Below are 27874 nucleotides of genomic sequence, written 5' to 3' on the forward strand. Positions count from 1 at the left end.
AAGATGTCACCACTGAGGATGGGGAAGGGGATGGACGAGGCGATGAGAGTGGCTGAAACGCACTGCGAGAGGGCAGGGAAGAGCTGAGAAAGCCCAGCCCGAGGGCCGGGGCAGCGACGGGGAGCCGAGGGCTTTGCGCAGGGGGCTGTGGCGCAGAGGGCCCAGGCTGGGCTACGGGGAAGGCTCAACTCTGCGTCCGTCTCAAAAAGAAAAAGGGAAACACCCCCCAAAGAAAAACCCCCAGCCCTCACCCTTAAAATCACCCCGTGCCTCTCGGTGGGAGATGGGGCCGCTCGGACGCAGCGAGCGCCCGGACTCGGCAGGCAGCTGCATGCCCGACGCTTCCCCTCCCCTTTAAAACATCTCTTTAAGGATCAAAAAGGAAAAGAGGAAAAACCAAAGAAATAACAACAAAAAAAGTTTTTAACTCAATTAAGGTGCAGTTTGGCTAAAAAAAAAACCCAGGAGAGATGAGGATAATGCTGGGTAAGTGACCCCCGTCCAAATTCAGATTAGCACCCTGAAACAGTGAACTCCTCCGTATCCGGCCAGCCACCAAACTTGGGCCAGCGGCCACCAAACCTGGACCACCTCAGCGCAGGGACCGTGGCCAGGCTTGGGGACAGTCACCTATTCGTGAGGTGGCCAGCAGGCGCCACTCTGCTCCCAAGCAGCGCTAGGAGCAGCGATCTAGCAGCTAAAACTGGGCTCTTTAAGGCAATTTAGAAGTTGCAGATAATCCACACAAAGAAAGAAACGTTAAGATAAGGTAGAACAGCATCTCTGTATCTGCAGGGATCCCAGCTGAGACTAACGCAGGCTGGAAAGGTGGGGAAAAAAAAAAAAAAAAAAAAAAAATCCCAAAACCAAACAAACATCGCTGCAGGAATGAACTGCCCTTGGCATATCAGGAAAGGGAAACCCTCTCCAGGAGCCAGGGCTGGGAGCCACCAGCGGCTTCAGCCACATGAAAGCAAGAAGCGAATCCCAGGTTGTCTGCCAAGATCAGACAGAGATGTAATCACATAAAAGGGTGAAACGGGGGGGGGGGGGGGAGAAAAAAAAGAAGTGACCTTAAAAATCACACTGATAAATGTAAAAACAGGTTTCTCTGTTGGTTTTTTAAAAAAAGAAAAAGGTAAACCAAAATAAAATGATCTTTAAAAATAATCTCTCTAATGTTGCCTTGTGTGGTCTGGTCCTTCATGGATATGGTCCATCAGTATCTAGAAGAGAAGGGAGGGGACAGTGAGGCCGTGGGTGCCTGGGGCCGCAGCTCCTGGGAGCTGATGCTGTCCCAGCACAAGGAGATGCCCCCAACGGCACCCACTGGGTGGGGAGACGGCAGCTCCCTGCCCCGGCCGGCACTGACCTGTAGTAATTGGGTTTGAAAGGCCCGTTTTTGTTGAGTCCCAGGTATTTTGCCTGATCGTCCGTCAGTTCTGTCAGGTGGGCATCGAACGAAGGCAGATGCAAGCTGGCGACGTACTCGTCTGGGAAGGGGGAAAGAGGGGATCAGGGGGTGCACGTCCCCCACTGCACTGCCGGGGAGATGATGTATGGACTCATCATATGGCACCAAAAGGGCCGGGGCACCATGCCGGGTCTGGCCAGGCAGTCCTTGCCATCTAGCACCATGGATTCACCATCACATTAAGCCTACGGCAGAGCTGAGCCCAAGCCCTGGTGCTGAGCAGGGCTGGATGAGCATCAGAAGGCACAGGGGTTGCCTGAAAAGCCTCAGAGCAAGGAATACAAGACAGACATTGGGGTGCTGGAGCGTGTCCAGAGAAGGGCAGCGGAGCTGGGGAAGGGTCTGGAGCACAGGGCTGATGGGGAGCAGCTGAGGGAGCTGGGGGTGTTCAGCCTGGAGAAGAGGAGGCTGAGGGGAGACCTGATCGCTCTGCAGCTCCTGACAGGAGGGGGCAGGGAGGGGGGTGTTGGTCTCTTCTCCCAGGTAGTTAGCGATAGGACGAGAGGAAATGGGCTCAAGCTGTGCCAGGGGAGGTTTAGATTGGGTATTGGGAAAAATTTCTTTATGGAAAGGGTGGTCAAGCATTGGAACGGGCTGCCCAGAGAGGTGGTGGAGTCCCCATCCCTGGAGGTGTTAAAAAAATGGGCAGAGGTGGCACTTTGGGATATGGTTTAGTGGGCATGGGGGTGTTGGGTTGATGGTTGGGCTGATGATCTTAGAGATCCTTTCCAATCTTAATGATTCCTAGTTTTTACTTTCATTATAAATGATCCAGCCACCAAGCCAGGAGGCATGGGGTTGCTACTCTCCCCTTGATTGGTTTAGCAGTAGACTTGGTAGTGTTAGGTTAATGGTTGGACTGGATGATCTTAAAGGTCTTTTCCAACCTAAACAATTCTATGAATCTGCAGGATAAGGAACGCCTGCCACGCTGCAGAACATCAAGGAAAATAAATCTAACAACCTGCAAGCGTTTTAAGGTTGCTGCCTCTGATGCCTTCCCTGAACTCATCCTCTCCCTGAAAGTTTTGTCCAGCCCAGTTTCTTTTACGTCCAAAAGTGCTGGCCCACAGCAGGCCAGGGGATAAGTCAGTCTGGGTTCCCTTCACTCACCCATCTTCTTCGGCAGCAGGTACACATCCTGTTTGTAACGGCCCTCGGGAGCGTTGTAGAGCTCAATCAGAGCCAGAGCCTGCAGAGATCACAGGGGACAGCCCGGGGACAGTCAGGGACAGCCACAAGCCGGGCAGCGCTGAACACCCACAACTGCACAAAGCTCTCGGTAGTGGAGATAAGGGTTTGGGAGCCTGAGGGAGGGGGCAAGCATTTCCAAAATGCCCTGAAGGAAAGGCTTCCACCTAAGGGTACGTCCCTCTCTGGGTCTCTGTGATCCCACTAATGGGGAGGACCAGAGAGATGGGAGATGAGATGCCACCCAGCTTGTTTGCAGCATCTGGGCTTAACACCCCAGGGAAATCCAGAACACGAGGGTGGAGGAGAGGGGAGCAGCTCTAATTCTCTTAAACCATACGGCTGCTGCATCACACGGAAATGAAGGGATTGCTCGTTTTAAGCTGGCGGTATCGCTGCAAAACCCATGGCCACTCCAGCAGAAATAAAACTGCATCTCCCCCGAGTGCTAGTTCACGCAGCTGAGAGCCAGGTCCAAAACACGGCCCCCGGTCCCCGTTGGTTTGGACTGACAAGTGTGAGGAAAAGGAAATTCCCCACCATTAGCATGGCTGGCCTCCCCCACCATCGCAGCCCCCAGCCATCAGTCCCCTCCATGTTTCCAGCCCAGCAGGTTTCTTCCATCGCTCGCTGACCGAGGGCCGCACCAGCCTCAGCTGCTCGCACAGCCAGCGCTGACTGCAGATCTCAGAGCGGAGCCAAATTTAATCATAGTTTTCTTTGGAAAGGCAGAGTCACAACAAACAGTGCAAGACACAAGCCATGTCCGCCCAGCACTGAGCCAGCACTGATGCTGGGGAGCATTTTAACCACTGGCCTCCAGATCCCCAAAACTCACCCCAATTTTTTTTTTTAGTGACGTAGAAATCAAGAGTCCAAAGACAAAGCAAAGCCTTGCTTTGAGGTAAGCTTAAACCTGTGCCAGGGGAGCTCTCCAGTGGCTTACAGCTCGGCAGGAGCTCTGCCACAAAGCCTGGCTCATTTAAAAGCTCTCTCCCAGCTGTAACCAAAGCAGTAAGTTCACATCACCATTAACTGCATCCCAGCCGAGAGGTGGTGGCTACGGTATCTCTGGCACCGGTGCCATCCCAAGGACCCATCCAACTGCGCGTTCCCAGCTTCTTCCAAACCATCCCCACCCCAAGAAGCTCGTGCAAGGCCCCAGAGCATCGCCCACTCCTCGCGCCCCGGCCCTGCAGCGTACGGACCTGAGTGGTGGCTGTGATGGAGAGAACGAAGGTGGGAACCGTGGAGCAGCTCAGGTTGAGAAGACGGCCCTAGGAGACAGCAGGAGGGGTTTGCAGAGAGCTGACCTTGCCCCCAAAGCCGAACCGAATCGCGTCTTGAGGTAAGATTCACCTCTACCCCCTCCCTGGGGCAGGGGGCAACCACAGCACAGTGATTCAAGGGCCACCTATGTGACCAGGGTGTTCAAACTCTGCCTGTTTCCACCCTAACCCTCAGCTTTAAGGCAGGGAGATTTTGTGGTCCCTAGAAAGAGCCAGTCCTTCCTACTGCCAGGAGAGCTCCAGTGGGAAGAGGAGACACCCAGCCAGTTTGCTGCGTGGGAAACCCTGCCAAAGCCAGAAGCAGATGGCGTTTGGCTGATAGGGACGGCTCCCGGCTCGAAAGAACGGAGCCAGATGGCACCTCTGTGGCTGCACGTGGTACATGATCCCTCCCCTGCCTCAAGAAAAGGAAAATTAAAAAAATAAATCAATCAGGAAACCCTTTCCTGAGCTCTGAACCTCATCCTATGTACAAAGCTTCCCAGCCCCTTTCCACCTGGTTAAATCTCTGTTACAAACTCTGGCATGCAGCAATTTCCCAATAAAGCAACGTTGTGGCACAGCTCTTGGCGCACCTCAGCCAGCAACACCACCCGCTTCCCATCCGGCCAGATGACGTGGTCCACTTGGGAGCGAACCCGCTCCCAGGTCAGCTCCGGGGTCCGGAGGCTGGTCTGCAAGAGGAGGAGGAAGAGGCTGGAGTCATCGCGGGAGGACAGCGGGGCGGACGCAGCCGTCGAGGTGGCAGGCAGACTCACCACATCGATCTCGGTGTTGGAATGGCCCATGTTGCACACAATGCAGCTGTTCTTCATCCGATCCAGGTGTTCTCTGGTCACGACGTTCTTGTTTCCTGCAGAGGGGGCACAGATGAACCCAAGGCAGTGGAAATATAAAACCTCCGATTTCTCCTTCCCTGCACTTGGGTCAGAGAAGCTCAGCTTGGGGCAACATCGGATGAACTTCAACCAGAACGAGAGCCCTCCTGGCTGTGACAACAGAGAAACGCATGGGATGAGTGCTGATCTTTGGTCCCACAAATTAACCAGGCTCTAGGAGACCCCAAAATACTTCTGGGGACACGTGGCTGTGATGTCCCTCCTCCCAGCAGCTGAGGAGGACCGTGGCCAAATAGCAGACTGGGGGGGGTAGGAGGAAAAGTTCTTGCCAGAGCACAGCTATTGCTCTTGTAAAATTAGCAGCACATGGCAGCAAAGTGTCCTCCATCCCCAGCTCCCCCAGAACCCTTGAGACACCTGCTTGGGAAAGACTGCTCCTTCTCAGCCTGCTCCAAGGCTCACCCATGACCTTCTCCCTCCCTACCTGTGCAGGTGATGACGACATCCACCTGACGGATTACTTCACTCAGCTTCACCACCCGAAATCCGTCCATGCTGGCAAAAAAGGGGGAGAGGGACCACAATGAGGAGGAGAAGCCTTGTTCCCGCTCTGCCCCAGGCCAGGAGGGATCTCAGCACTGTATTGCCGCAGCAGCTCCAAATTCCTCACACAGCAGCCAGGCAATTGCTGGCTTCCACACCCCCAGGGACGCCAGATGCAAGAGGAAGGGCTGTGCAAAGGATGTGGCGTCAAACCTGCTCTCACAAATGTTGGAGGAGCCGGGGGATGCGTGGAGCATTCAGCCAGCCCTGCACGAACCCTCGAGCAGCCTTCCCAAGCCAGCTGGTGCAGGTGCCTGCCGCCTGGTACCCCACAGCCCTGAACGCTGCCCTTCCCCATCACAACCCAACAAGACAGATATTCTCTGAGACGAGCCACAGGATCCTCCTGGCTCTGTTTCAGCCTCTGTCAGGGTTTACAGGAGGCCAGAGAGCAGAGGAAGAGATGGTCACAAGCAGCGTGTAACATCTTACCAAGCTTGGAGAGCGCAGATGGGGTCGATCTCCGTGACGTAGACTATGGCTCCCAGGGCTTTCAGAGCGGCGCAGCATCCCTTGCCGACCTGCCAAGGCAAAGCGTCAGCACGAAGCTGAACGCGGGATGTGCCGAGTGCTACAATCCCTTCCCTGAAACAGCCCGAGTGTGTCTCAGGCTGGGAGATGCTCGTCCCGGCCATCTGCCTGATGCCAGGAGCAGCTCAGCGATGTACCTGGCGAGTGGCACTTCTGCCGCAAGCCCAGCTCCCCCTCCAAGGCCACCAGCCCTCCAGCATGGCAACCAGCTGGCAGGAGCTTTCCAAAACCATCACGCTCGCAGCCTGTGCAGCCCCCGGCACCACAGGAGCCCTTCTGAGCTCTCCTCCAAGAGGAGATTAAAGCCAGTCTGGATGAGCATGCAATTCCCCCATGTGCCTTGAAGCCAAAGGGTTTCTTTGGCCTTCAGAGCTGTCCTGCACTGATCAGGGGACAGATCCTCCAGCCCACACTCCCCACATCAGCACGGGAGAGAGCAGAGCTCCTGTAACAGCGTCTCTGACTCTACCCCTCTCCTCACTACAGAATTAAACTGAAGTCCAGCTCTCCACACCACTCACCCACCCTAACACCTGGCTAATCCGCACGTACCCATGCTCAGCCCCGTTTTCTGACCAGCAAGATGCTGCTGGGTGAGAAACATCTCCAGAGACACCCTCACTTATCACCCAGCTCCAACCTCAGGTCTCCTGAAAACAGACAGGCAGGGCAAACTGGGACTCCAACCCACATCCCAACGGGAAAACAAATGAGGGTGGAAGGAATCCCTTGTTTTGAAGAAGTCCAGTAAAACTCAGGACAGGCCCTGGAGACTACAACTCCCAGCACAACTCAAGGCTGGAGAATCAGACGCCACCCCGGAGCGCCTTGGCAAGAGCCAGCGCAGCCTCTTGGTCGAGCAGAGCTGGGCTCCACTGGTGTCTAAATAAATTAGTAAGAGTGCTCCTGCTGGGAAGAGCATTTGCAGCTACTGCCAGGCCCTTTGCAGCGCGGGAAGATAAACACCCACGCAGACAGTGCACAGATGGAGGGAAGGTGTCAGCTCCCAGCTCGGTGCTCTTCCAGGGCAGAATCATTTACAAGTTCGTGATACGATTCCCCTCTGCCAGAACATTACCCACCAGCGAGATGCAGCCTGCCCCTCCACCTCCTCTGTCACAGGCTTGGTGACAGCCAGGCTGGATGCTGAACTCAGTCCAGGGACAGCAGATGGGAGCACCCATGGGTAGTTATAATTCAGCCCAGCATTCCCAGCAACTGTCGTATTTGCAGCCCAGCTAATCTGCAGGCAAACTGGGAAATCTGCTGCTTGTTCTCCAGCCTCTCAGCAGGCTCTAGCAAGACTTCCCTGGTAATCGCTCACCAGGTTTGATCTACTCCTATATCAAGGGCACGTGGACTTTGCACAGGGAAGAAGCAGGATGCTGAGCTCAGGGGAAGGATGGCTCGGGGGGAGGCTGACTCACAGCTCCACCGACTGCCGCTTATGAAACTCACCTCCCCATAACCACAAACCACCACTTGCTTCCCTCCAAACATCACATCCGTGGTCCTCTTCAGGCTGGGGGACAGAGAGAGACCTGTGTTGGGATTAGTCAAGCGCACACCGCTGACAGCACAGGGCAGCGCTCCGCTGCAAGAGCCCCCAAAACCAGGTCCTGCAAGCACACGGCAAGGGCAAAGCAGCAAAGAGCCCAATCTCTGCGCAAGAGGAGTCAGAGCCAAATCCACCAGTGTGAGGGTGTCCTGGTTTCAGCTGGGATAGAGTTAATTTTCTTCCTAGTAGCAGGCACAGTGCTGTGTTTTGGGTTTAGGATGAGAATAACGCTGATAACACACCGATGTTTGAGTTGTTGCTCAGTACTGCTCACACCAGGCAAGGACTTTTCAGGTTCCCATGCTCTGCCAGGGGCACAAGAAGCTGGGAGGGGGCACAGCCAGGCCAGCTGACCCCAACTGCCCCAAGGGCTGTTCCATCCCATACAGAGTCATGCCCAGTATAGAAATTGGGGGGGTTGGCCGGGGGGCTGAGATTGCTGCTCGGGGACAGGCTGGGCATCAGTCAGCAGGTGGTGAGCAACTGCATTGCACATCACTTGCTTTGTATATTCTTTTATCATTATTATTATTTTCTCTTCCTCTGCTGTCCTATTAAACTGTCTTTACCTCAACCCACAGGTTTTACAATTTTTTTCCAGTTCTCTCCCCCATCCTACCGGGAGCGGGGAGGGTGAGCAAGCGGCTCTGCGGTCCTTAGTTGCTGACTGGGTTTAAACCACAACAGAGTGATGGTGCAGATGAGGAGAAAGGTTGGACTCACCCGTCCAGGATGGATTCCCGGCAGCAATATAGATTATCGAATTTCTGTTTGGTGACAGAGTCGTTCACGTTCATGGCTGGGACACACAGCTTCCCGGCCTTGGAGAGCTGGTACAGCCTGGAAGAGGACAGAGGCAGGTCAGAGCAGAGAGCAGCAACCCAAGAGGAGATCTCCAGACCAGCCTTCCCAAACCTCCTACCTGTGCACACCAGTCACACTCTCCTCCACAATCCCTCGGATCTTCTTGAATACGTTGGGGTATTTCTTATAAACCCAATGGGTCAGGTCCCCACCATCATCCAGGATCTAGAGAACATGGAGAAGGAACATGGAGCAGTCAGGCCTTCCACTGGGAAAAGCACCCGCTGGGGGCAGGACAGGGAAAAAGAGATGGAGCACCTTCAGGCCCCGATGGAGGGCTGTTTGGGCAGAGGCCTGGGGGCCAGGACTCCTGGGTTCACCTAGTTGCCAGCAGCTTGGGGTCTCCTCCAAAACACAGAGGATTTCTTACCCCCTGCATGGAGCTGAAGGATCCTAACAAGGTTTTCTGTCCCTGCTATCGCTCTGCAGCCTGGAAACGTGACCACAGGCAGCACTAACTAAACAGGCTGAGGTCAGAAGGACGCCACAACATTCATGCCCTGAACGCAAACAGTTGAGAGGAAAGGCTGCGGGAGCTGTCGCGGCCCACTGACACACGCTATGGCACCATTAGCAATCACGGACCGTGCATCAAGGCGGTGAGGCGTCATCTGCTCTCAGCAAGGGAAAGGGACCCTGCAGCGACCACACTCTCTTTGGGAAAGGGTGGATGGGATCTGTGTTGAGAGAGGAGCAGTTGGGGCAGCTCCCGTAGGACTGACCCTGGGGGAAAAGAGGTCCCGTGGTTTTTCTCGACTCATTGGCAGCTCCGGCAGGAGCTGCTCCCATGCCATCGGGCTGTACCAACTCAGGACGCTGTCTCCGCAGCTCCCACAATGCCCACGGTGGCCCCCAACCCAGCACCGGCTGCCGTTCTCCAGCACCCCCACTTTAACGGGGACTCGGAGGCCTTTGCAACGCCAGCAGATGCCCAAGGCAGCCCCAGCAGGTTCCCAGGAACAGCCCCGGGGAGGGAAGGGTGAGGAGCACCCAGTGACCACTCCACAGAGGAAGGGCTAGAAGAAGGCTCATTACCATGTTGGCCTGCCAGCCATCTACATTAACACAGCGGTCAATGCACCACCAGAAGTCATCCTCCGACTCCCCCTTCCAGGCAAATACGGCAACACCTAGAAGAAGAGGAGCATCCTTGGCATCTGCCGAGTTTGGCAGAGCTCTCTCCTGCTTGGCCAACTCAGGAAAGCCACAGGCAGGAGAGCCAAGGGGCCATGCAGAGATCAAACCGCAGCCCACGACAGGATCAGACCTGTTTATCCCTCCCTAAAAGATACGTGGTCCAAACCATTCCTGAAATTATTGCTCTACCCTTAATTGGTTTAGTAGTGGACTTGGCAGTGTTAGGTTAATGGTTGGACTGGATGATCTTAAAGGTCTTTTCCAACCTAAACGATTCGATAATTCTGTGATTCTATAAGTTAAACTGACCGGCTGGGACACGGCTGCAGAGCCAAGAGGGGCTGGAAGGGCTCTGTGTCCCCAGGCTCAGCTGTACTCACCAGCTTCTGCCAAGGCAGCCGCCACTTCATTCTGAGTGGAGTAGATGTTACAGGCAGACCAGCGGCACTGCGCTCCCAGTGCGCACAGCGTCTCGATCAGCACCTGCGAGACAGCGGGGTGAGCGGCAGGCCCGGGGGAGCGGTGATGGGCACAAGCACACCAGCACGGCGCAGGGCTCCAAGCACAGCTTTGTGCAATGGGCGGCAAGGAACCGATCCGAGATCAGCCCCAGCAAACACTGCCCTGGGGAAATGCGGGTGGCAGAAGCTCTCCAAGATGTTTGCAAAAAAGTGAAGGTGCCCCCTCCAATTTCCCAAGGCTGGGAAAGTTAAGAGACTTTTTTCCCCAGGGAAACAAATGGTCTCTCCTACCCCAGATGCCCCAAATAAGCAGCCACTCACCGCAGTCTGCGCTGTAATGTGGGTACAGCCCACGATTTTAGCTCCAGCCAAAGGCTTCTCCCCTTGAGCTCGTTTCCTGAGCGAAATCAGAGCAGACATGTCTGCAAAAGGAACAGAGGGGTTTTAATGACAGCTTAGGCCAGAGAGGCACCTCTCTGCCAGACCAGCTCTCTTTTCTGGGGTCTCCCAGGTTACATCCAGCCCCACAGTTTTTGCTGTAGTCGTTACACAGTCAGGGAGAAAACCCCTCGTCCCGGGCCTGGCAGGTCTGTCCAAAATGGGACCAAAACACCAGTGTCATTTGTCACTTGACCATGTAACAAGAGAGGTTAGGACAGGCACTGCCCAAGGAAGGCAATCTGATGCGCCCCAGCTAAGGACAGTCACCAGCCCTGCAGCAGAACAGCACCCTGGAGAAGCACCTAAAGAAGATGAAAACAGTGCTGCCACATCTCAGAAGGGCTGCTCTAAATGTGCCTGGATTATCCTCCCCTTCTAAGGCTTTGGCAGCATGCGTGTAAAAGGAGCCCGAAAGCAAAGTTACCCAATCACCCCACTGGAAATGGTAACTCAGCTTCCCACAAGCCCCAGGGGAAGGGGTTGGGACTGTCAGTTTTCATGTCTCCGAAGGCGTTGCAAGATCCTCGCCCACTGAGGTTTCTCATCCAAAGCCACCAGAACATTAAACCCTGCAAGAGCCCTGCTGTCATTAGAAAATGGATGCCACACGTCGCTAACGTTTGCTGTCGCGTCTAGCTCTTCCCCACATAATGTGTTGATTCGGGGGGAAAAAACAGGGCATCCGAGGCTGTAGCATGAGTTGTGGGAATTGCCATGGCTCAGCTCCTGGACTCCGGAGAGCGCGGCACCCAGCCGCAAGCCCCACGCTTCACTTTTACCTTGTTCAGCAATCTCGATCTCCCGGCGCCCAAACTCTGCCTGCTTGATGTTCTTCACACAGAAATTGCTGCTGCCTTTGGAGTTGGTTTGTTGTTTCTCTCGGGGGGACACCTCATCATCAGAGCTGTCCGTGTAGGAGGCAGCTAAAGCAGGAGAGGAATGCATGTTACCCCAGGTCTCAGGAGTCCGCGCACCTCCTACCCTTCAGGTTCCGGCTCTGTTTCGCTTCCCAGCTTTCACGCACACACACACTCATGGCTCAAACTACAAATCTCCTAAGGAAAGCCAATGTCCAGAAGGAATTTGGCACTCTTGCTCCCTAAAACAACCCAGAACTAACTGGGTTATCAACTGGTAATCAATGCCTGAGCTTCAGGAAGCCCCAGAATTATCCCCTCCACGTCCAAGTACAACAGAGCAGCGTGGAGCATCCTGACATGCAATGTGAGCAGCCCGTTCACAGGAGCACCAACACCAGATTTGGGAGAGGACCAGGCATGGACAAGGAGCCCAGCACCTACCAGAGCTGTAGCTGTCAGTGGAAGACTGGGAGATGGAGCGGGACAAGGACCGACGGCCCGTCTTTGTCGGGAACTTGGTGAACTCCTGCATGTCATCTGCAAACTGGATTTGCTGAGAAGTGCAAAGGAAGAGAAGTGCTAAATCAGCAGGTGCTCCTTACGGCACATCATCTTTCCAGGCTATACGGGCCCGTGGCTCCCTTCAGTCCACCTTGACTGCTGTGGTTGCAGAAATGAGCATCACCAAATGCATCAAGGAACAGCTGTGTGGCTACAGATGCCAAAAATTGAATCCCCTCCTCTGCCTGATCACCTCTGTCATCAGAAGGTTAAAGCAGATTTTACACCTAACACCTGAAGATAAAAAAAAGCAGCACCCAGCGAGGCTTGAAACATTCCCTTTAGCCCACCTCTGGCTCCTTGAGGCTTCTCCAGGAAAGTCAGACTGCTCGTACAACACAAATACCGTGCAGCCCTCCAGACAAGCCCTGTGCAGGCAGAGCCTCCGCTCCAACCCCAACCGGTCCCAACTGATTTCTGCCCAAAAGTGCAGCAGCAAGAAAGCTGGGGTGGTCCCAGCAGAAACTCAGATCCCTGGTGCTTCCAGGCTCTTCCCCTGGAGCAGAGCATCCCGCAGGTTAAAAACACGGCGCATCCTTCCAAAATCAACACTAAAAGCAGGGGGAAAAAAACTCAGCAAGAGAGAACATTTCAACAAAAAGTAGTTGACATTGCATTGCCTTTCACTCTCCTCTGCCTTACAGATGTTTCCATTGTAAGGAGAAGCCCTAAAACAGCCACCCCTCCTTCCTCTCTCGGCCAGAGGCAACTCAAGGCTCCAGCACCTACCACCAGCTCATCAAATTCAAATGCGTTGGGCCAAAAGGAAGGGAAAAATAGCCCCAAACTGCTCAGCTGCTGCACTCATCCCGTGTGACCAGCTAGCAAAAAGCCTTATTGCTGCTTCTGCAAGAGAAAGGCACCAGAGATGAAAGGGAATTAGGAAAAGGGCCAGCAAATCCAGCCTCATGCCCCCCTCCCCGGCACGCTGCCATGCAGAAGACCCTGACAAAGAGCCCCAGCATGGCCTCTTCCCTCTGATCGTGTCGCTGCAGGATTTAATTTTGCCACTTAACAGGGATGAGACGTCATCGCAGTGGGATTAACAAAGCATCCCCACAGACCCAGGAGACCTCGAGAAGAATCCTGAAGAAATCAAGTTGATGGAAAGAGGCAAGCCACAGTGGCCTCGAGGAGGGGTTTTCCATGCCACAACAATCCCAAAAGCTCCCCGAAAGCTTTGATGCGGGAAACAGCCTTCAAAGGGAGAAGAATTAAACTATTTAGTTGAGATGATCCAATCCAGAAAGGAGGAATCTGCATAGTCTGGGTCTGGGGTGTCTGCAGCGCTAGCATGGCTATTTGGGCTGTAAAACAGAGCCACGGTTCCTGGAGAAACCCAGCTGACGGGCCAAAAGCAGCGTTGGTATTCTGCTCAGGAGGGGAAAGAGGGACATGAAACCCACGGCTCAGTCCAAGGGAGGACATGTGGGGTGATGTGGGGCGATGGAGATGACTCCAGCATCCCCTCCAGGAACAGACTAGCACCAGACCAAGCCCATCATCACACTCAGGCAGGCATCCCAGGCATTTTTGTGGGTGCTGCTGCTAAAAGGCTTTTAGCCAGCTCCTCCGCACTGGATACGTTACAGCCTGGTATCTGCTTCCCAGACCAGACTTCCCAGCAGACGCCGTGCGATTCTGACGCAAATTGCATGAATTTGCATCAGCGGAAGGAATAGGAACGCTAAATGGGAGTTTGCAAGTTGGGTTTTGCAACTGTTTTAGGTCATTTGGTGCAGAGGGAGGAACTGGAGGGCATCGATACCTACAGCACTGCCAGGAGAGCTGGCACCAAGAGATAAGAGGTGCAGAAGCACTTCCAGCAAGCAGCACCAGGCAGGTAACAGCAGTGTCCCGGAGCTGGCAGGCACAGCGGTTTCCCAACCAAGGAATGATATTGCTGGAATTTGTTCAAGGTCAATCTTCCCCGAAACAGCCTGAGAAAGGCTCGTGCCACCTCCATGCTGGCGCATTGCTCATGGGCATTTCCAGGGGCAGGCAGCGAGGAAGATCAGCAATTTCAGAACAGCAAGGTTTCCACCCCTTCGCACCCACCTCTTCAAACCCATCAAACCAGAGGGTGTAAACATGCCCCATAAACCAGCTGCTGGCATTGCAACAGCTTAAAGTGTTAGCTGCGGAATTTTCTCCACTTCAGGGAAAGGTTTCCAGGGAAGAGTTGAACCCAGGAGGGAAAAACCACATAATCCAGGCTTTGCTGCTCCAGCCCAGGGTGCAGCTGGGCATCTGTCCATGCTTACAGCATCCAGAACACGGGAACCCCGGGCCAGGGCACGTCCCTGCAGTGCAATGTGCTGCCTGGATGGCCTCAAAAAAAGGTCATTTGGGATGCAAGGGGAAGGAGAGGGTGGGGATGGAGGGCTGCTGCGCTCTCCAGCTCCACGCCATCCCCACACCACCAAGACAACCGAGATCGACCAGACACCATCGTCCCCTTCAGGGGACCAGTTGTGGGTGCTGAGCCAGCTCGAAGCCACAGTCCCACTTTTTAGGAGAAACAGCAGTTCTAGAAATGGGGGGTTTGGGGGAAAAAAAAAAAAAAAAAAATCACCACTAAAGAAACCAAGCGCTGAATTAACCACAGTAATCCCCGCCGTGGCTTTACCAGAGCTCATCTGAACTCCACAGCTTAGCAAAATCTGCCCTGTCTAAAATTATCATCAAACATTGCAAGCAGCTTCCAAATCGAATGAACCGTTCGCACATCAAACCCCCTCCAAGCCCAGCAAATTAACGCAGCGTCCGGCAACCAGCCGAGAGGAAGATGAGGGAGGACGGCGGGTGCTGCGGTCAGGCAAAGCGACCGAGCCGACTGGTGATGTGCGTGACCATCGGCCGTATTACCTTCCACGTGCCGGGCTCTCTAGCTGCATTAAGGCGACGGAGAAAATCTCGTAATCCCTCAGCTTGTCATGGGAATTTGAATGAACGGCATCCCCGGCCGGGGGATGCGGATGAGTCGACTGCAGCTGACTGAAGCTGGGCTGGCTGCGGCGACAGGGTACCGGGATCGGGACCGCCCGGCTGTGGAGAGCACGATCGCGAATCACATCCCAAACTTCATCCTGCTGGAAGCAGCTTTTCCAACTGGGTGGAGCACAAGGGTTTAAGAGCAAGGAAAATATTTCTTCGTCCCAGCAATTCATGACCAAGGAGGCAAAACAACACAGCGCTGGTTTCTCCGCACAGGAAGAGCCGGGGCGTGTTCTGGCATGGCTACTCCCTTACAAGGAGGGGACGGGGTCCTGATGGAGCCCTGTGCCAAACGAGCAGCTCCCTGCTTGGTAAAGCAGGGGGTTTTTTGGGGAGATGCCCTGTAGGAAAACACCAGGATCCAACACCTCCTGCCAAGTTTTCACAAGCAACGCCGAACACTGCCTGCTCCCAGTCACACCTGCCGAGCCAGAAGTACATTTTCTCCCCTTGCGAAACCTGGCGCGACCGTGCTCATTCCCACGCGGATCCGACTTCCCAACAACGGCTGCTCGTGTTCAGCTCAAACCACCCCTCCAGGCGCTGGGTCTGGCCAGGCAGGAGGTGCGGGAACACCATCTTTGCCGATACAGCACCGCATCCCAAAAAGGGTCAAAAGAGGTGCTAGGGACCCTCGGGCTCTCCCAAGGCAAGCGCCGGTCACCTTGTTTGGTTGTGCTGCCCGGCGCATCCCAAAACCACCGTGAAGCTAAACAATCGGCTTCCAGGAGTTTCTCCCTACGCTATAAGGTGCCTGCCCATACGTGGGCACATTGGCCGGGCAGTCCCGAACCCAGAAGCACACATGCCCCCAGCACGTACAGCCTCATTTGTTTAATTATTACAACATAGGAAGGGCAAACAGATTCCAGATCTGGACTGCTACCATCTAAACGAACCGGCAGCTCGTGACTGCTGGGTGTGCCATTCTCAACGGTTTATCCTGCGGTTTTCCCCGGTTTTCCCCAGCAGTCAGGCTAGAGAGCAGCTTTTTGAGCTTACCGATTAAGAGAAGTTCGCCCTCCCTGCCTCCGAGCTGCAGAGGACTTTGTCAATCCAGCTGGATTTACCTCAGGCACAGATGAGCCAGGCACGTCCCTCTCACACAAGGCAACCCCACTTTTAATTTTAAAACTCCTTCCATCCCCAGAATGGCTCCAGAGAGGATGTTTGAGCTCCTTCGCCATGCTACGCATCCCTGATTGCATCCCGTGCAGCCTCGGGGGACAGCGGCGGAGCAGGTTGCGGAAGGAGGAGGAGGAGGAAGATTTGGAAAGCATCCACCAACTCACAGCCATCCCCGGGGCTGCACGCTGACCCGGTTCACCAAGGCACAGGCTCCACGGGGGAAAGGACACGTGCTGGGGAGCAGCTCCAGGCTCCCATCTTACCACCACCAAGTTTGCCTTAGCAACCTTTTTTTTTTTTGTTCAATTATTATTTTTCATTAGGAACAACATGAGTGATGGCACATCCACAGTGGTGTAAAAAAAGTGCCCTTATAGCCACTCCTGCACTAGAGTAACCGGGTGGGTACAAGAGCAGGCCGTGCACATCGCCCAAGATGGGAAGGAAGCAGTGAACCACCTAAAACCCTCCAGCCTCCTAAATTTTCTCCACCATATCTGTGGACATGACAACACAGCGCAGTGACCCAGGTAGAAACAGCAAAATCGGGGCAGAGCACGTTCTCGCAGCAACACAACCGCCTGGAAAGCAAGAAAGTCTCTGTAACCCACTTCTGCCCTCCCAGGAGAAAGTCTGAAAGGATCCGGGGTCCTGGGACCTTTCCTTTGCCTGCAGAAAGCCAGCAGCAGAGATCAGGACTATTCAGGGCAGCCAATTCCCCTTATTCCATCTCCTCTCCCCAACAAAAACGCTCTGGCAGAGGCTGGGAGGGCACTGCCGGTTGCCCACGCTGCGAAGGCAGCCCTGACGTGACCTGTCTTTTAAGTTCATAATTTCTTTGTCATTCCTGGAAATTCAGCCAGACTGGAAATGCTTTACAGCTCAAATCAGCACTCATCCTCCTCACCAGCCCCACTCGCGCATGAGACGTGATCAGCAGCTTGTACCAGGGCTGAGTTTCGCAGACCTGGAGATGGGCACCTTCAAACACCGAGGATTTGTTATCTGCAGAAAGACAACTTCCCCAGCACCATCTCCTCCCGGGAAGCCACGACGGGTTTCTCACGAGGAGCTGGTTCCTGCCGCACTGATGGGTTCAGGCGTTTCTAAAGCACGAGTTGTTTTAATCCACTTATTTGCAGAAGCAAGTCGTCACGTTCAGTCAACGCAGCAGCAAGGGAGGGAAGAGGCACCCCGGGGGCTGAGGTCTCTTCAGCCACGCATCAGCGGAAGGAAAAAAATAAAATGAGCAGCATGAGGCTTTTTGTGTATTCTAGGTCAAAAAGAAGAGCTGAGCAGCAGGTTTACTTGTGCCACCTCCCTGGAGAGGGGACAGCACTCTTTTGGGCCCTGCTCCTGCAGCCACCTGGGTTCCAGAGGGGACCCCATGCTTCCTGACCAGGAGAAAAGAGCCTCCCCAAAGCCCCCTGCCACATTTGCCCCCCTTGGGACGAGGGGCTGAAGCCACCCCAAGCCCGCTCGCTGCAGGTTCCCAGCGTCTCTCCCCCGTGCTGGCCCCAGGGCTGGCAGCAGTCCCGCCGCGGCTGGGGGAACCGGAGAGCGTGGCCATGCCAGGGCGCTTGGTTTGTTCAGAGGACTTGGCTGCCGCTGTCCTCAGGTCCCCTCTGCCCTGCTTCCAGGCTGGGAGAGCCAAGCCCCTGTTCCCACTTTCTGCAGGACAGCGTCTGGACAAGGGACAGGGAGCCCACCGCAGCCCCCAGCCCTCCAGCACGCAGGGGGACACAGCTCCTACTCCACGACCCGACAGGACACATCATGTATTTTTGGGGTGGAAATCAGCAAGGCAGACGTAGATGTTTTTAACGTTCCTCTCCTGTGAGGTTACCCAGCCGTGGAGGGGTGTTTCTGGACCACAGCATCCCATAAGGATTGGAGGAAAGGAAAAATACTCAGAGCAGAGGGATGGGAGCATCGAGTGAGGCTCCCACCCTGAGCATTCACCGTCCTCAGCCCCAAACCACCAGCAAGGGCAGGCTTTTGAGGTAGATCTGGCTACGTGATTCATAAACCACCGCGTTTTACCACCTCCAAGCTCTGGCCAAGTGAGCCAGCACACACCTAGATGACAAGCGGCTGCATTAATTCACATGAGGTTACGGCCGAGCTCATGGGACAACCACATTTCCGATTCAAATCGGCTCAGCAGCAAAAGATACCCCAGCCAGAGCACAAGGCCAGGCGCAGGCAGGGGGGTTTGCGTTCGCAGTGCCCATGGCTTCAGCCCCACCGTGCTGCAGGGATGCCAGAGGAACAGGTCGGCAGCCGGGCGCTCAGCAGGCATCTTCGGATCCTCCACACCCGCTGGCAGCGCACCAAGGGCCCTGGGGAGAGCTGCGAGTGCCACAGCCCTGGCTAGAGAAGTTTTATGGAGGAACAGGACCTGCTTCTGCTCCAGGTGTGGCCTTTGCAACAGGAGGACTTTCTCCTGATGGTTCCCCCAACCCAAACCTTTAAAAGAAACTTCCAAGTGCTTCGTTTGGACAACACAGCTGGGAAGAGCTGCCTGAGGGTGCTGCTCTGCTTCGTGGATCGAAGCACGATCAATGCCGAATTCAGTGCTGCTCGGATCTGAGCTCACGGAGGGTTCACAGGGCAGGTTTTTCTCCCTGGAGAGGCAGAGACCTGCCTGGCACGCTCCCCGCAGACTCCCCAAGCAGGAACCGCAGCCAGATCTCTGCCTGGAAACCTTTACACTGTTCCTGACAAGGAAATAAGGGCACTGAGGTCCTGGCAAAGTAAACTGGCCAAGCCCTGATACCAGCCTCCATCCTTCACTGGCAGAGAAGAGCTGGTTGGGCAAAGCACTGGGGGGGGAGGGGGGGAAACCCAAACCACACCACCACAAGTTTCCGTGAGTACAAGAGGAGAATTAAGGACTTTCACACGAATCCCAAAGCTCAGAAAAGAAGAATCACCAGGAAAGAAGTGAGCCCATTCCAAAGGTTATTAGGCTGGAAATCACCGCAAGATTTCAGTCATCATGGGAATCACTGTAAACGCTAGTTAAAGAAAAAACAAACAAAAGGCGGGATTAAATAAAATAAATGTGATTTTGAGTGCCCAGCTGTTAAATAGTAACTGGGAATAACTACTGCCTTATAAACACCTTGAGGTCAAAGGTGCACTGCCTCCAGCAAGAGGACAGGGAAAGCTCCCCACCAGCAGATAAGGCATCTACTCCTTGGACTCCAGGAACCGAGGCAAAGGCTTGCTCCCGGCTTTAACGCAGAGGGGCATCTCCTTGACAGCAGGAACAGCACAAGTCCGATACCTGGGATCCTTAAGGGCCATGAATTCCCGTCACGTTTCACAGGTTAACACCACAAACCCAGCACAGCTACCCAGAGGGGCAAACATCGCTTCCCACAGCGCAAAAAGCCATCGGTTTAAAGACATCCCAGACTTCTCACCTGTGGATTCATCTGCGGCGCCCGCCCAGCCGCGCACCTGTGGCACACCAAGTGTTTGGGCAATGGGATAATTGGTATTAATTGGAATTAGCTCACCAGGAGCATTGCATGGATGGGACTGTGGGTTAAATCATTTGCAGCGGCTTGTGGGGCAAACCGAGGACGAACGGCCTCAAACGGGCCGGCTGGCTGCTTCGGAGCCAGGAGCCCATGGAAATGTGTTTGTGTGTCACGGGTGATAGGGAATAATCTTTAATTAGCATCAATTTTTAAATGAATTAGAAAACTCCTCTACAACCACAGCTGTACAAGACCAAGGGAACACTTAGAAGTGCTGTCAGAGGGCTCGTGCTGTTCCACTACACAGGTCTGAAGTGAGGGTTAGCCACAAAAAATAAATTGAAAAACCCAAAACCTCTGCTCCATAATACTAAAGCAGCCCCTGTGTTTTGAGGGAGAAATCAGTCTACCCGGCACCCCGGGTGCCCCACCTGCCCTTTTTTCTCCCCCAAAACTGGCTCGCAGAATCACAGCCTTTCAAGATCTCTTTTGGTCTTTCGAGAGACCAATACAGCAAACGCCACCCAGGCGAGGCTCCAGCTACTCTCAGCTACACGTAGAAGACCCTCCATCCCTACACCACGGCTCTAAGGGAAAATGCACCGCAGAATCAGCATCAAAACAGGAGCAGCCTGTTTGCAATACATCCCAGAGAGTCAGGAAATAACAGCTGTGCGATCGGAAAATTGGAAATACACCTTCCCCATGCCCCCTGCCCTGGCTGACCCCCAAAAGCCCCTCGCAGTGGTATTTCCACAAATGCATCACCCAGAGCTCATTCACCAGCATGCTCTATGTTCAGCCCTGGAAAAGACTTTGCTTTTGATGCGTCTGATTAGAGGCAAGGAAGGAGAGAAACCCCAGGCTTCAGCTTAGGCTGTTTGCTGCTCAGGACTCAGAGGAATCACCACCAGGATGGACAAACATCACCCTCCTGGACACTGACTCCTCGCCTCGGAGCAAAGCCGACCCCTTCCTGCAGAGAGGGTTGATTCAATTAAACCCTTTTCTTTTAAATGGGGCAGGAGGAATAAGAAGTGATGTCTTGTGGGGATGGCGAGCTCAGAGAGTATTTGGAGAAGGGGTTGGTTAACGTAGGGAGACGCAGGCTGCGCTGCCTGCAAGAGGCTGACAGCTCCAAGGTCAACAGGGATCGGCCAGATGTTCTCGCTCCAAAACATGCCCAGGTTGGATGCAAGCCTCTCCCCACGGTGCAAGAATGTGTGAGATTCTTTGCGCCCTTTGCCTGTGGCGAGACAGAAAACAGCAGACACAGGTCGAACCTCACCTCAGGCCATCTGAAAGGAGGAACCAAAACGTGAATTTCGGCAAGGCAAAGCCCCGAGGAACCTCCATTCCAGGTTGCCTACCTTCTCTCTCCCCACAGAAGGCTGGAAGGAGCTATTTCCTACGCCCACACCTTGTAGATAAACCAGGCTCCCACAACCCCCACCCAAATCATGGCTCCTGAATTAAGGCGGCTCCTCCGCCAGGCACGGACGGGTCCGGCCAGCGAACTCCAGGCCCGCAGGAGGCAGCCAAGGGGAAGCTGTACCCACCTCCGAGGACCGCAGGAGCCTCACCCGAATTACAATGCAGCCTCTTTGACGAGCTGGAACATCATGTCCTCGGCCACCTAAGTTCTTTGGCTGTCACCAACCTGAAGTAAACAGATTCTGCAGCAGCAATAAGCTCGTTACCAAGGCCACCGTATTGATCCCAAAGTATAATTAAAATTCACAGTTCAAGCAGCCCAACGCGACAGGGCAACCGGGGCAACCTCTGAAAGGCATGAATAGCCCCAGCTTCCGCATCACGCTTTCTCAGAGGCAGGGAGCCCACGGGGCAAGATTGGCTGCTCAAAACACCCCCAAAGTGGCAGCTTTCTCTTTGGACCATCAACCGAGATGCCCCAGAGCACCCATTCCCCATGCCCTGCCGAGGGTTAACCACGCCGGGGCAGCGTGCCGAGATGACAATTAGCCCAAAGTTAGAGGGGTACGGTGCAGACCAGGTTCAGGTGTTGCCGAGGGTGGCCAAGTCCCCAGGGTTTTGACAAGGGGCTCCCATACCCTGCTGAGAAGGTAACAAGATGCTCCTCCTTGGTGGGACTCCCTGACCCTCCTACAGCAGCCCCCAGCCCCGCACTGACCCAACCCACGGTCCCATTGAGAAAGAGCAGGGTCACGCTCCGCAGAAGTGTTAGCACAAGGTGCTTTGCACCCGCAGCTCCACGGGGCCAGCGGCAGGCCCTGGGACAGTCACCTCGAACGTCACCACCATCTGCTGAGTGAAGGTGAGTCAGAGTCCCCAGATAAGCAGCCCTGATCAAAGGGCTCAGCAGGAAACGCAACAAGCCCTCTGCAAACGCGAACGTCGCCCGCAGGAAACTCCTGATGATAAAAGGCACGGCCAGGCACGAGCAAATCTTTTCAGCTGAGTGCTGCTCCGAGCAGGCAAGTCCCACCTCTTCCCCTGCTCAAACACCTGGGGCCAGGCACTCGCCGGCTCCTCAGAGAAACAACACGGACAGGATCCTCAAAGCCCTGCATCAAGCCGGTTGGTTATCCAGAAGGATCAACTCCAACCTGGCCCTGAAGAGCTGGTTTCCAGAGCAAAAAATCCCAGCCTCAACCTCTAGCAGAGAGCACAGGAACAGGCTCCAACATTTGCATGGGCTGGAAAGCCCGGTGAAAACTGTTCAGGTCCCAAAGAAAGTATTGTGGTAGGCTGGTCCCTAGCAGAAGATAATCTCACATTTTGGGAAAGGCCTAAAGAAAACACGGCGGTTCTGCTGCCAGCAGGCTTGCCGTGCTCCAGACCTGGCTGCTTCTGGGGGAAGGAGGCTCCCACCAAGCCCAGCGGGGCTCGTAGGAGAACCAGCACCGCTCGGATGGGCAGCGCCCACACCATCAAAAATGACCAGAGATGCTTCTGAAGACTGGGGAGAATGAATATCCAACTCCTCTCCCATCGCTAAAGGGTGGAAATCCAGCCTACCTCATGGGACCACAGGAGGATGAGAACGGAAAAGCAAAAGCCACACGCCCTGGCACATTGTTCTGAAGATGGCTCGTGTCCGTCAGACCCCGAAAATCTCCTTTCTTCCTGCTCTCCAGTTCCGTAACTTAATTAAGCATCTTCTGGCCTTGCAGTAGTGCTGGCTCACAAGAACAAGCTTTTCCTCTGGACAGCAATGAGACCCTCCAAAAAGCCAAAGTAATGAGAAGGACCCAAGAGCAACTTACAACAGAAATAATTGCGATTCTGTCATATAATACAGCACCACCAGTGACCTGTCTGCTCCCAGCCCCCATGTAAATCATCTCTGTTCAAAGCACGCTCGTGGTTTGCTCTCAGCATGGGTCAGAGTATGACCAGCTCAGCCTGTGACCACCTAACCACAGCAACATGTTCACCTATTAGGGCTTTCCCGCACCCCAAGGAAGGCCAGACCCATCCCAGGTGGTCCATACGGAGCAGAATGAGCCGTTCAACTCATCCCAGCCCAGGCAACTCATTACGAGAAGGAAAAACTGCAGGGAGAGGAGAGTGAGAAAGCAAAAGAACAGAGGATTTGGGCAAGGAAGCAAAGACGGTCGAGTATACAGCGTCTGGCTAAACAACCAGGAGAGGAGGTGGTGGCCACTGCCCTGGACAAGCACACAAAGGCAGAGGAGGATTTACGAGCAGCCCGTCTAAGGGATGAAATTAAAGAAAGCGGAAAAACAAGCGACTCCAGGAGCTCTGTCAGTCCAGACGAGGACAGCCTCATCCCCCTGACAGGCTGAAGGGGAAGGTGGTTTATTAGCACCCGGCCTGGCAGAGCTGCAGGGACCCAAGATGACTCGGGACTGAGAAAAACGGGGCAGAAAACCCAGCTCTGGGAAGGGGCTGTGCGCGGGGCAGGGAAGCCACAGACTGCAGCAAGGTCAGACACTGCTCAGGCAGCCGGAGAGCGGCTCTGCAGGCAACTGCAAAAAGCAGCAGCAGAACCGATGATCCAGAGAAGGTGTCCAGCCCTCCCCAGGGGACAGCAGCTCCCCGCAGGCTCCATCCCCCTCTCCCCAGCCTTCCCCTGCTCCCATCTCCAGCCACCCCCGTGCCAGCCAGCGCACAGCTCCGGCTCCCTACCACTGCAAAGCTGCAGCGCTGTGCATTAGCATTCCCCGCCGCGCAGCCTCAGCGGGATTCCTCCGGCGCCGGCATCCGCAGGGGCGCAGCACCAACCCAAACACACCGGCCGTGGGCTCGCCGGCTTCTTGGGGCAACGGCGGTGCCGCGTAGCTCAGCTCCCCCGAAAGCAAATTCGAGGCTTTAGCCCATTTCACGCTCCAGGCGTGCTGCATGAGTAAGCAGATCTGTCTGCAGAGCGTCCATCTGTCTGTCTGCCGGCACCCAGGCGTGAAGGAGCCCACCGAACGGCGATCCCCACGCGACAAGGACGCAACGGGGGATCAGGTGAAGTGACAGACAGGGACGGCACCTGCCAAGCCCCCCTGCCTTGCCACCCATCTCTAAGCACGGCAGCATGTCCTGCCCGCTCGAGGACACCCACAGCTCGGCTCGGCCGGGAGTTGCAGGCTCCGTCGACCGGCTGGCGTGGATTCGGAAAGCAACTGCTGTCAAGGGCACCTACGGTCTCTGAGGAGACAGAAGAGCAGATGCCCAGACGCAGCGGTGATGGCACAGAGGGATCTGGAACAGCACAACCTGCACCCTTGAGCTCTCCCTTCATCCCCACACCCGTATCCACTTAACTGGGGCAAGACACAAGCCTCAGTGTTTCCAAACCCCCTCCCGCCCCAGCAACATCGAGGCACACGCTGGAGAAAGTAGGAAGCTCGGCATCGCTCACCTCTGCCTTTAAAACCACTCCCCGCCAAAGAACCGCCTCGCTCTGACCAAAGCTGGTGTTATTTTGCTGACAGCCCAACTTCCCATAAACTGCAGCAAAAAAGGAGCTTCGGCAAAGCCAGGCAACCCCAGCTCTTGGGAGAAAACAGCCCCATTTCTGCAGAAAGGACTCAGCTCCGTTCACCTCAACTGCGTCGGCTCCTACTTAAATCCAGAGCTGATCATATTTAATCTCTTAATCTCTTACCTCCTGCTGTTTCACTTTTTCACCTCAAACAAGTCACTGACAAGAGAGGAAACAAAGACGTCAGCGATCCCCCAGGCTGGCTGCACAGCTCGGGCTCGCTCCGCGTGCCCCCGACGCAGCCTGCCAACGGCAAGGAGGACGATGCCGACTTCTTCACAGCAGCCGCGGGGCCGACGTGCCTCCAGCTACGCCCGACATGCTCCCCCAGCTCCGAGCTGGGCACGGGACGCTGGCGGGCTCACGCCAGCTCTTCCGCTGCGCACTGGTGCTTTCCCGGAGCACCAGCACAAGTTAAGGCTCCTCTTTGAAAAAGCTATTCAGTGGCAGGTCACACGGAGGAGATGGAGCCTGCACTAAGCTTGGCCACGTTCCCACCCTCCCCATCTCCAAACGCCTTATGCAAACTGCATCAGCAAAGTTCAAGGAGCCTAAAAACCCTGGGAGCGAGCCGCTTCAGCAGCACACCACGATTTCCCCTACCTCGATGCCGATAAATCGTACCTCAGCATCTTCTTTGCTGGCCTCTGACCACGCTGAGAGCTCCGTGGCCAGCGAGCACAAAAGTCACTTCGACTTGCATTGAAACAGAAAGGCGTTTTAATGGTTTAATTGCAATCCTGCTTCGAAGGCATCTGAGCTGGGGGCACTCGACATCTTATCTCAGGAGGGCAATTCTCCCTCCCTCGTCCTTTTATCCTTCTGCCAACGCCTCCGCTATTACCGAGCGCTATTCGCAGTAACTAGCCAGGCAAGGAAAACTGTGGCCCGAAGCGTTTTGTTCCTTGACCTCAGCCACATCGCACGCTCCCCAAGATCTTGCTGGCTGCTGATATTATCAGCCTCAAATGTCGTGTGTCGCTCTGGGCACTTTAATATCATCACCCAGCCAGGAAAGGCTGCAGCAGCCACCGAGTCTGACTGTGGCTCCTCATGTCGTGCAACAAACCTGTGCGTACGGCAGCAAATTCAGGGTGATACAAAACCCCTTGGCCCCTGAGACACGAGCAAACTTTGCCTCTGAGGATGCTGAATCGATTCCCCCCTACACGTACATCGCATTTCTTTTTATGACACATATTTGGCCCCCATAGGATACTTCAGGATTAGTAGTTTGCTCTCCCCTCTCAGATCAGCCAGCTGCAGCCTCCCACTGTTAGCTCCCCAGCTTTGAGAAAGATGACGGCAATGAAAAGGTAAAAACAATCCCCGAGTTTGAGCTGTGCTGAGCCACCGCTGGAAGAGGCAGATCCCAGCTCTGCATTCCTCTGCTCCTTCCCTCCAGGCTATATCCACAGCCCGGATAAACAGGGCCAGGGTGCAGGGAGAGCCTCCAGACCCGAGCCTGGGTGAGGAGAGATGCCTCAAACACGGCCACCTGACAGCAGCCCCTCCACGGGGGTCAGACGCTCCCCTAATCCCACCCCTGGCCAGAGCCAGCAAAAGGGATGTTCCCCCAGAGAAGGGGGACGTTCGCATTCACTGCGACTGCTTTGCCTTTGCTTCCAGCGCGGAGGCAGGCGGCTGCAGCCCCGGGGGGAACACGATGTTCAGCACAGCGGGGACCTCTGGCCGCAGCTGCGCGGATCCGTGCAGTGCTCGGAGCACAAATCCACCTCGCTGGCGGGACCGGGACTTCAGCAGCACGTTACCGAGCCCAGGAGGTCCGCACCAAGCCGGGAGCACAGGTTTCTGCACGTTCGCTCATCTAAAAGCCCGTTACCCGAGTTAGCGGAGGGCCCGCACCCTGCTACGGCGGCATGGCCAGCACTCGCCCGGCCACGGTGCCATCCGGACACCCCATAAGGGTTACGCAAGCAGGGCCCGCACCGCCGGCAGCGGGGAGCGGCACCGGGAGATCTCAGGAGCTCCTGCAAGAAGGCCTTCAAGGATGAAAGGGTAAAGAGGTGACTCGGGAAACCTCAGCGCTGGGGGCTGCTCTGGCAGCCTCTTCCCTACGCCCAAACGTGCTCCCACCCGCACCACCAACGGACCCCCTACCCCAAAAAGAGTTCAACTCTCCGAATTTCCTCCTGCCGCCCTTCAGGGTGACCTACAGCAGGATCTCCAGGTCACTGCTGCCAGCTCGTCCTGTTTAACGGGTCCCCCTCCTCTGTCCCCACCACAGAGCGCTGGCACCTCCACGCACCCACCGTGGCCCCGACACGCGGGGTCCCCAGCCCCGCTCCCCCGACCTTACCTGCCTGCCCCCTCGCCTGGGGTCACCCTGACCCCCAGGCACCCCTGTACCACAGCCAAGCCCCCCGTTCCGCTCCCCAGCTTCCACCCCCCGGCCCCGAGCTGGGCCAGGCCTGGCCCCAGCCCCCCCAAACCGGGCCACGGCTCCACCCTGCCGGTACCAGCCCCCAGCAGCACCCCCGGCTGCACCCCAGCACAGGCCCCTCTCTCCCCAGTGCCCAGTCCCTCCCCATTCCACCCCAAACTGGGCCAGCATCCCCCGTCGGGCACCTCTGCCCCCCACGCTCGGTACCAGCGGCCCCCAGGGCCAGCCCCCCCTCGCCGGTACCAGTGCCCTCCCAGCACGGTACCGGTTTCCCTCCCCTCCACTGAATGGGGAGCCCCCCCCCCCTTCCCAGTTACCCCCCAACTGGACCAGTTCCCACTTTCCCAGCATCCACACACACACCCGCGGGGCTGCTCCCCCCCCGAACCGGGGGCTGCTCCCCCCCCCCCCAAACCGGGGCCAGCCTCCCGCCCCACACCGTGGGGCTGCTCCCCCCCCCCAACCGGGGGCTGCTCCCCCCCCCGACCGGGGGCTGCTCCCCCCCCCCGACCGGGGGCTGCTCCCCCCCGAACCGTGCCGACCCCCGCCGGTACCGGTACCTTCTTGGGGGCCTTGGTGACGGTGGCCATGAAGGAATACTTCTCGGCGTCCTCCACCTCCTTGGCCTGCTTCACCTCCTCGCCGCCGGCGGGCTCCGGCACCGACATCCTGAGGAGGAGGCGGCGGGGCGGGCCGCGGCCGCCTGCGGTACCGGGCGGGGAGGGGAGGGGCGCGGCGGGCGGGCCGGGAGCGCTCGGGTTGGGCTGGGCCCGCCTGGGCTGGGCTGGGCCCGGCCGGTGCCGCGGCGGAGGCTCCGGTAGCGCCGGCTCGCAGCGCGCTGCGGCGGGGACTGCGGCCGCCGCGCTCGGCGCCAGGGGCGGCCCTGCCGTGACGTCAGCGCGTACAGACGTCAGCGCGCACCCGCCGGGCAAGCGAGGCCGCACGGCGGCGCCGGGAGGAAGGGGGGCGGCGCCGCGGCGCCCCCTGGCGGCGGCGGGCGGGGACGGCGCGGGGGCGGAGCCAGGGGCGGGGCGGAGCCAGGGGCGGGGCGGAGCCGGGGCGGG

General features: G+C 56.2%; 1 protein-coding gene across 1 annotated transcript; it reads right to left on the reverse strand.

Annotated features, from left to right (window-relative positions):
• Window positions 1-1062: 1062 nt before the first annotated feature.
• AHCYL1 (adenosylhomocysteinase like 1) lies at window positions 1063-27478 on the reverse strand. Its single transcript, XM_075722345.1, has 17 exons — window positions 27371-27478; window positions 11690-11801; window positions 11168-11311; window positions 10269-10369; window positions 9867-9969; window positions 9385-9479; window positions 8408-8514; window positions 8209-8325; window positions 7386-7449; window positions 5829-5917; window positions 5278-5348; window positions 4713-4807; window positions 4530-4628; window positions 3874-3942; window positions 2588-2666; window positions 1373-1493; window positions 1063-1226 (listed from the first exon to the last, which is right to left on the reverse strand). Exons 1-17 carry the CDS (start codon window positions 27476-27478, stop codon window positions 1220-1222), a joined length of 1581 nt encoding a protein of 526 aa, XP_075578460.1. The 3' UTR covers window positions 1063-1219.
• Between the last annotated feature and the right edge of the window lie 396 nt (window positions 27479-27874).

This window comes from Pelecanus crispus, chromosome 17 (assembly GCF_030463565.1).
Source record: "Pelecanus crispus isolate bPelCri1 chromosome 17, bPelCri1.pri, whole genome shotgun sequence".
NCBI lineage: Eukaryota > Metazoa > Chordata > Aves > Pelecaniformes > Pelecanidae > Pelecanus > Pelecanus crispus.

What these genes read in the sequence shown, in the direction of transcription:
- AHCYL1 (XM_075722345.1), bottom strand. Translation starts at nt 27,478, where the DNA reads ATGTCGGTGCCGGAGCCCGCCGGCGGCGAGGAGGTGAAGCAGGCCAAG. An exon ending in CACTGACAGCTACAGCTCTG is followed by an intron (nt 11,312 to 11,689) that starts GTAGGTGCTGGG and finishes CTCCTGCTTTAG; the next exon opens with CTGCCTCCTACACGGACAGC. An exon ending in AGTGTGACTGGTGTGCACAG is followed by an intron (nt 8,326 to 8,407) that starts GTAGGAGGTTTG and finishes GTCCTCTTCCAG; the next exon opens with GCTGTACCAGCTCTCCAAGG.